The 9,281-nt window shown below is 31.6% G+C and overlaps 1 protein-coding gene across 1 annotated transcript; it reads right to left on the bottom strand.

The window, feature by feature from the left end:
• Positions 1-6,977: 6,977 nt before the first annotated feature.
• On the bottom strand, positions 6,978-8,443 carry LOC124848052 (uncharacterized). Its single transcript, XM_047325660.2, has 5 exons — positions 8,273-8,443; positions 8,141-8,190; positions 7,956-8,034; positions 7,472-7,533; positions 6,978-7,365 (listed from the first exon to the last, which is right to left on the bottom strand). The coding sequence occupies exons 1-5, from the start codon at positions 8,328-8,330 to the stop codon at positions 7,195-7,197; spliced, it is 420 nt and encodes a 139-aa protein (XP_047181616.1). The 5' UTR covers positions 8,331-8,443; the 3' UTR covers positions 6,978-7,194.
• Between the last annotated feature and the right edge of the window lie 838 nt (positions 8,444-9,281).

The following is a 9,281-nucleotide window of genomic DNA, read 5'->3' as shown; positions in this document are numbered from 1 at the left end:
CGGATGACATCCTTCAACGGATGTCAACATCCGTTGAAGGCAAAACGGATGTCGACATCCGTTTTGCCTTAAACGGATGTTGACATCCGTTGAAGGATGTCATCCGTCCATAGGCAGTGTTCCTTTTACGTTTCGTTTTTATTTTACTACGTTTTGCGGCTCATGCAAGGATTATAGGCTTGGATATTAAAAGGATTATTGGAAGTATGGGAAGGATTTAGGGTTTAGGATTATTGGAAGGATTATGACTACGTACCTGGAGAGGAACCACGACAAGGACACTACACCATAAACGCACTGCACCACGTACTGCACCGAGAACAAGAAGAAGATTGTTTGATAATTCTTTTCACGATCACCAAGCTTTGTAGAAAAATATTTTACTCATACAAGAAACTACGTAGGTTATCAGTGAAATATGTTATAAATGAATAAAATTAAAAAACAACAATTTTAAAAATAAAATTTTACTGAGGGGCAAAATAGTAAAGGAAAGTTGGAGGAAGGGGCAAAATAGTAAAGGGGAGGTGGAGGAAGAGACGTGTGGGGGTGGAGGGAGCAACACCCCTAAGATTATGTATTTATATATTTCACGCTATTATTTTTGGAGTCACTTTAGTTATTATATTTTTATTCAAGTTTTAACATATTTGATTCCGTTTGGTGATTTTTTTTTTTTATGATTGATATTTTAAGCGAGACACGATCACAATCGTCTAATTATAGTCGGTAAGGATTTGGAAAATTTAAAACAAGAGTTTTTATTTATTAATAAAACAATTTATATTAAAATATACCATAATTATATTTAAAATTTATTTTTCAAATATTTTGTGATGTAAAATTACTTTTAAATTTTTTATAATTATTTTAATTTAACATTTATTTTGTAATAAATAATACGACCATTTCATTTAGTATTTGTTTATACATTATTGATCTTAAATAAGTGTTTATTATTTTTAACTTTTGAAAAACTCATTTTCCCGAATTAAATAGTACTGAAATTATTAATATTATTTTATAAGTTATATATATGCATTTAGGAAATAAATTATTTATTTTTGTATAATTAAAAATATTAGTTGGTTTATCATTTTTCAATCCTGTAATTTTATTTGAGATATTTAATTTTGAAAATAAATTTAATCCAGATTCAATAAATTATTATGTTTTAATTATTTTTTAAGGTTTAAGCATTTTTTTTTCAATAGTATACCATTTAGTGACTTTAAATTTTTAACGATAAATAGAAAACAAAAAAATATCTCTGAAGAACAATTTAACAAAATTTTAATTTTGGATTTTAGTCTCTAGCTTTATATAATACATAAGGGTGGACAAATTGTCGTGTACTTCGGTAAATTATTTTAACTCAAACTAATACAATGTTTTTGCAATGTTAGAGTAAATGACATTTCTACAATATAAACCATGCACTAAAACATTTCATTAGTTTTTGTTAAAATAGTTTACTGAACTATAGTTAACTAAAAATTAGTTCATTGAAGTGTACCATAAGTAAACTACAAAATAATTCATTTCAATTACTCTGAACTATTTTTTAGTTTAATGCAATTTTCTTAAACTGATTTATAGTTAACTATAAACTTTTATAGTGTACTGTAAGACAATTTGTCCACCATAAATAAAACACATGCATAACACGCAAAAGATAAAAATAAAACAATAAATATTAACTAATATGTCAAAGTGACTTTGTGAAATAGTGTTTAAATAAAAAAGCAAAAATCAATGAATAAAATTAATAAATCAAAAGTCACGAAGTGAAAATAAGAATGTAAAAATTAAAATTTATTAATAAAAAATAAAGATAACTAAACATTTTATTTTTCATAAACAAAATTATAATTTATTGAAATTTTTTGTTAATTTATTAAATACTATTTTTCGTACCAATAAAAATTAATAATTACTCGTAATATTTGAAATAATTTTTATTTTCAAATATAATCCACATTTAAATTAATAAAAATATATTAATATTATATATATGCTTGATGTATATAGTTTTCACACCACAAATATTCATATATATATATATATATATATATATATATATATATATATATATATATATAAAAGCTAAGTTATTTAACACGAATATAAATATAAACAAATATTAATGATATAACATATATAAATAAAGAAAGATATCAAGCAATACAGTGAAAAAAAATTATATTCAGGAGTGAAAATAAATCTGAAAAAAATTTGAGTAAGATTAACATGCAAGTATGGTTCGTTTAATTTTTTTATAACTTTTTAAAAAATATAATACATTTATCGTGTCATAGATATGTTCATTAATAGTTATGATTTTCTTATATTATTATATAACATAAAAACTATAAATAATTATGTTATATATAATACAGTATAACAAATTACTTATTTAAAAGGTTATTTTGCATTAAAGTTTTTAAGGAATGTATAGATTGATTGTCCAATAATCTTATGGACTCAAACTTTATTTTTTCCAATTTATATGTGTTTAACAGTTGTAAAATGTAAGAGCCTGAAAAGGTTTAAAGCCATTGGACCCATGTGGGGCAGCTAGGCCCATCAGACTAAGGCCAACCTAACCTTAAGAAGGGTTCCTCAGGATTTTTCATTTTCTAAGTTCTTCTCTCTCTGAGACTCTTTGCCCTAAATTCTTCTCTGCCTTCTCTCTAAATTTCCAGCTTTCTGAACCGTTCAATCTTAGGTTGGAAGGTGCTCAGACGTTCACCACACCGAAGGCTTCCTTTTGAATCGATGGTATTTTCGTTTGGATCGGTAAGTCGTTTTTCCCTTCTCTTTCACTATCTTCGAACCTAGAGCATGCAACATTACTGGTTGTATGTTACTAGGGGGTTTTGTTTTCCTGTTTATGCCAAATCAAGCTCTAAGAGCTATTGCTGTTGCTGTCACCACTTTGGTGGTTTGTAGGGTTTGGATTGAGTTCGCGTGTGTGAGATACCAAAAAGAGGCGTCCTTGTGAGCATGGTAATACAACTCTGAGGTAAGGGGAGCTAGTTATATTTTAGGAGCTGTATGATTGGCCTGTTTAATTTACTTTGAGTGGTTTACTATTAAACTATATTTTGGGGTGAGCATGTTTTAAATTGCACCTGTTGAATATGTGAAATTTGTGTAACCATGGTTTGATGATTTTGATTTGACTTGGATATATTTGTTGGTTGTACTTGCTTTGTTGGAGAGGCTTGGAGTATGTAATGTTGGTCATGTGGTTAGTAAGTAGGTGCACAGGTACTGTTTTAGATAAATTAATTGTGACTTGTTGAGAGTACTATGTTGGTGGGATACAGGAATTTTAAAAACCTAAGTTGGCACATCCCTGATCATAGAGCAGCCTTGGTCTGATCCAATTAGTTGTAACTAGTCATATGTGCTAGCGTCGAAGGTGAGACTGATGCGTTCAGACATTTGATTCTTCTTCGATGACCAATTGGATTAGTAAGGAGTGGTTGAGGTGGAAATCATGTGTTAGTCGCATTAGAAGGGTAAATAATAAGGAAGTACTGTTTTGAGTCCTTTGAAAGGAATTGAGGTAGAGAATTTGAGCATGGGTAGTCTTGAGTGCAATTGGGCAGTTTGGCTAGCTGGATGAGTAAATTAGAACAGGTTAGGATCATAAATCTGAGTAAAGTCATGTTCAACATGGTAGAATTGAAATTGGGTTCTTGGGTTAATAAAAAATGGGAGTTTAAGTTAAAACTTGGGTATTGATCACTTTAAAATCATGTTAATAATGCTTGATAATCATCTAGACAAGTTTAATTAAGTACAAAATATGAATTAGAAGTCTTAAAAGTTGGAAGAAAGGCCTAGAAGTGGTAAGGAGTGGGTGAGTGGGTAATTCTGCAAAATTTGCGTTCTGCAGATTATGTAGACTCGCTAAGCGAATGTTTTCGCATAGCGAGAGTCCTCACAGAGAGGTGCTCTATGTTTGAGCATTCGCACAGCGAGTTGGTGCGCTGTGCGAAAGACTAGAGAGGGTTGCTATCTTTTTGGTAAGTCGCGTAGCGAATGTAGTCGCTTTGCGACTGTTGCTAGCTTGGGAAATTAGCCAAATTAATTTGAATAGCGAATTTGGGGCGCTATGCGAATTTTAGCTGTCCCCCTGTCAGGAAAATTCGCTCAGCGCATCAAGGGTGGTGCGCTATGCGAATTTTAGCTGAAAAACACTCCCCTCGTCAGGAAAATTCACTCAGCGCACCAAGGGTGGTGCACTATGCGAATTTTTGCTGTCTTGCCTTGCATCTTGGTGCGTTGTGAGAACTGGTTCAGTGAGTTTCATATTTTTCCACATTTGTTTGAGCTGTTTGATGTTGTTTGACTGCCAAGATGTATGTATGTCCATATATTTGAATTGTGTGGCTTGAAATAATGTGACTGCAAATTAAAATCACGAAATTGAGTGTGAACTGGACATCTCAGGGTGAGATGATTGAAAGTGATGTGCGGGGTGTTAATGTTGTTCTGTATAACTGTATGGAGCTTTGAACTGGTATGTCTATCCCTACACTCAAAGCACTGTTCATGCTCAAATAGAGAAGAACAGGTGTGAGTGGTGAGAGTAAAGGGAGGTCCTCGTCTATAGTCTTAGAGTTTAGACATAGACAAATGGGAGATTTACCTTGCATAGTGTTGGGGAGGGCCAGATAACTATGCAAGTGCAAAGATGACCAATAGTTCGACAGTTATACCAATCCGGACGAGTCTTGTTGAGTGTTTGAGTCATGGTTTAAAGGGTATGCTTTAATTGTTCTTTTATATGTAACTAAGCATGATGACATCGATTGATTGTACTATATGATTATTACTTGTTTATCTAGCTCACCCTTGCTTCTTGTGGTGTGTTGCTTTTCTATGTTTTCTTTTGCGATGACCCATCCACTTGGATAGGAGCAGAAATTGTTGAGGAGATACTTTTGAAGCAAGAACTAGAGGACACTGATGCTACAGTGCCATCTACTTAGGAATTTCCTATTTAAACGCTTGAAGTGTTGAATACTCTAAACTGTTTAAGTTTAAAATTATGTCTTCATATTTGGATAACTGTAATTCCGTACTTAATTGCAAGTCATACTCTAACTGTTCTCTTTATTTAGATGTTGATACCTATATTATATGATCGTGTTATTATATATCTGGATGTCACATAAAACCTAAACAAATATACTATAACAAACTTAGGATGATAATACGTATAAATTATGTCGATAGTTTTAATATTTACAATAAAAAAAATTAAGCGAGTTGAACATTTAAGTCCCGGAGACTTTCTATAATTTCTTTTAATATTTAATTATCTGTGAGTTGAATATAAGTAAATATTTCTATTCATTATTTTTTAATATAATTAATCTATTAATGTGATATTATTTAGTATGGTTTATAAGATCATAGATTTGGACATTTTGGTTACTGTGCACTGGTGTAGGGGATATTATGTTTTTAAGAGACAAAGGTAGCATGCAGAGCTTTGTAGAAATGCATGATCTTATAATAGTTGTGGTGAAGCGCAATGTGTGGAACCAAATTGGGCCATATGTGCAGAAGAGTGATCCATGATCTAACATGTGAGCCCACATGTAAGATTGACCCTTCGTAGCATTGCATTCAATGTGCCGAACATAATGGGCCCAATCGATTGCATGCGGCAAGACAAGAGGGCCGTTACTCAATTAATTCTCTATAGCCTTCATTGTCTACTTTGTACACTGAAAGTAGCCCCTATAATGGAAATGGACCATACACTACTTACCCCTACATACAATTCCTTTTATGTATATACAAATATGAATAAATAAATATAACACAATATTTTTTAAGACATTTAGTTGCAATATTTTATATTTTATTAAAAAAATTAACTTAGTAAGTAATTTATATTTAACTGATTATTGAGGTGAAAAGTTGAACTAAACTGCAAAAAAAACATATTAAGATGTATATGTCTAACATATGAATTAAAATATATTTTTTTTATAAATGATTAGAGATTATCTTATTTTATATTTTAGTTATTTCATATTAAAAAAGCTTGTTAATTCAAGACAATTTTTGTCAAAAGATTGATCCCAAAATTATTAAAAAGAACTCGAGATAGGTTTTTGTGAAAATATATCAACAATGTAGTGGTGGAAAGACACATAATTACTAGATAGATAAATGATAATAATATTATAACAATATAACAAAGTAATCTATGGATGAAACAAGTTCAATAAACAATAAATCTATAAGTTTTTACTCTAATATCATGGTAAGGAGTTAAATTCCACAAATCAACTTATAAAGTAAAATTTATCCTAATTTATATATTTTAAATTCACTTTATCCAATTAAGGAGAAACATCTAACATATTTTATAACTATTCTAGAGTGAGTATCATTGTCATTATGTAAATAATTGACCACCCGATAATATCATTCCTGTCAACCAATGAGTTTGAGTCCATTTACAGTGGATGTGAGATTTTCTTTTTTGCAATAATACTTACTTTAAAATATAGTTCTATAAATATTATTATAATTACTCTTAAAAAGATTGGTAAGTTACCAACGACACTCCCACCACATGTTTGTTTAATCACTGTAAAGGTGAAGGGTGATTTCAGATATTATTTGTGTACAGATTTTTACTGCAGACAGTTCTACTTGTCAATTGAATGAGATGACTGACAGAAAATATGGATCATGAAGTTTGAACTTGGTTACAGAAGAATTTTAGTAAGCAACACATCACGAACACATGTTTTTCCAAGCTACAGAAGAAACAAAAGCAGTGAAAGGTACGTTTTCAATCATTGGTCCCTGGTTTTGTTTTTTCTTCCATAAGAAAGACACACACACACCTAGGTACAAGAACAACACTTGTCACATTCCTTTTCCTTAATCTTACTGTAGTAAAAATAAGAAGAAAGTAAAAATTCAAGACAGAAATCCAACATGCACTGATCATGACTTAATCATGAAATTAAAAGGCATTGGAAATATATATTATAATCAATAAAGGTGATAGAATAATAATGTACAAATCATTCCTAGGCCAAAAAACTGCAGCATTTCTGCAATGCTGTCCAACGTCTCTGTCTACTGTTATATTTTATTAATACTAATATACGGAACATTGTCAGTTTTTCTTGTTGATCATCCCTAGACTCAGTTGTGTATTGGAGGCTTTCTCTTTGCTGGAGAATAATCCATCTCAGTTATCTCTACCAGGTCATGGTTGTGCTCCTCAGGAACATCTTTCTGATTCCAAGAGCTCAGTGTATTCACTTTTTTAGTGCTGCCATTCACCGAGTCTTCAGCCTTGGATTCTTCCACATTCTGTCCATGGAACATACACATAATGAGAAAAAAAATGAAAATAAATTCCAAGGTTTCTGTTGCAGAAAAAAAATTAATGATGTTTTTTTTCTGTCTCTCAACGAACCTTTGGGAGGGATTGGGTAGTAGAAATGGAAGTGGTAACAAGTTTCCTATTCTTTAATTTTCCTGCAACAACACAAGAACATTCAAGATGTTTAATACTACGATTTGTATATATACAAAAGAGGGCTGGTTGTTCTTGTTAAATTTGTCAGATGATGCTTTGTAGAGATAGTTTGCTATGTTTTACTCAAACCAGAAACCAAGTCAAAGAGAACGAAGCTTTGCATATTTATGCATAACCACGAAATTTGAAGTATATGTGACAACTTGCACTAATTATAATACTCGGTCTGATTTAAGACTCTGAATGGTGCTTGTATTATAAGGAGAACAATGAAAAAAAAAAGTATAAAAATGAACTAATGGTCTTAAAAACTAATGGTGTCTAGGCATATGGCGTCTAGGTCCGTAGTAATCTTCATGAATGTTTGGTAAGTTGTGGTTTGGTTTTGTGAATACTTTAGAGGCTCTTTTCTTCTGGCTACCTGTGCATTCGTTGTCTTTGCAGAGAACAGTTTCCTCAGCATCAGTGTTACTTCTTTTCAGCAAAGTACTTTCTCCATCCTGCAAAAGTAACAAAATTTTACATTAACATCAACTGAAGTATGAATGAGGGTTGAAGTTTATTAAAGAAATGAATCCATAAAACCAGAAAATAAGGACCACCTACTTGTTGTTTCTGTTGCTGAACTGGTAAAGACACTTTCCCCAAACGAGTCCCTGCACAAAGTAAGGTAATGTTAGAAATCCAAACATAAGGACTGATTGACTTAACTGCTGTTGAAAGTATTATTTGAATTACCTTGAGTTTGTGCAAGGAGGAGTGACAGAATGAGAAGAAAGACCACAAAAGATTTCATTTTGAAGAAAAATGTAGGGAAAAAGTTAGAAGTTTGAGTCCTCAAACAAGAGGGTAGAGTTTTCTTCCTGTGAAGAAGAGCTTATAACTGTGTAATAAATGAGGAATTATGAGTGGTTGATATGGATGAAGGAGAGGGATGGCGGTTTATTATATATATATAGTGGAGTATAGGGGTCCACAAAGAAGTTCAACTTAAACTATAATAGTATTTTACTTCCCTTTTTATTAATTGTCTTATGGCACCCCTCAAAGTGCCATCTGCCACCCTATATCAAAGGAAATTGCTAATCATTTGAACCTCCAATTATTTAAGCCAAGGGCCAGAAGGTTTTGAGGCTAAATGATAGAAAAATATTAAGTAATTAACAAAGGTGCTACTAATTGTTAGGTACTATAATATTCACCAAAAATTAAAAGCAATAAAAAGTACAGTGGGAAGTCCAAATAGAGGTATAGCTAAATGAAATGGGAAACCTTCAAATAGTAATGATATGAAGACATTTTTAAATATCAAACATATTTTCATCAAGAAATTATTTTTGTTTTCTGTCATATATAACTTATTACTATTTCTTTTCTCTTTTCTACTTTAGGTGTTAAACAACATGTAACATTTGGTGCCTGTCAAACCTGAAAATGGTACATTTACTTTGGGGAACGGCACAGGAAAAAAATTTGAAGAAGCCTATAATAATGCAAGTTTGCCTGCTAGTACACTGTTTTTTTTCTCTTCTCTACATGAATGCAAGCATCAATGTTTGCAAATTTCCATGATGCCAGACTTTTGTTCTGTCTGGTTCACTTTTAAGCAACAAGGAGTACAACAAGACCATGTTTTCCCTTCGTCGCCTTTTGGATGCTGTCTCTTCTAGAAGACAACCCTGATGGATTTGCTCATTTCCAACAGTATAGCCTGTTTCTAATCACCAAAAGTTTTTCACTTTCTGTA

This window comes from Vigna umbellata, chromosome 1 (genome assembly GCF_029865625.1).
Source record: "Vigna umbellata cultivar VRB3 chromosome 1, Vumbellata_1.0, whole genome shotgun sequence".
Taxonomy (NCBI): Eukaryota; Viridiplantae; Streptophyta; class Magnoliopsida; order Fabales; family Fabaceae; genus Vigna; species Vigna umbellata.
Note: the sequence above shows the minus strand (reverse complement) of the source record. Positions and strands in the feature narration are given on the sequence as shown.

What these genes read in the sequence shown, in the direction of transcription:
- LOC124848052 (XM_047325660.2), bottom strand. Translation starts at nt 8,330, where the DNA reads ATGAAATCTTTTGTGGTCTTTCTTCTCATTCTGTCACTCCTCCTTGCA. An exon ending in CAAAGACAACGAATGCACAG is followed by an intron (nt 7,534 to 7,955) that starts GTAGCCAGAAGA and finishes GTGTTGTTGCAG; the next exon opens with GAAAATTAAAGAATAGGAAA. An exon ending in CTACCCAATCCCTCCCAAAG is followed by an intron (nt 7,366 to 7,471) that starts GTTCGTTGAGAG and finishes TTCCATGGACAG; the next exon opens with AATGTGGAAGAATCCAAGGC.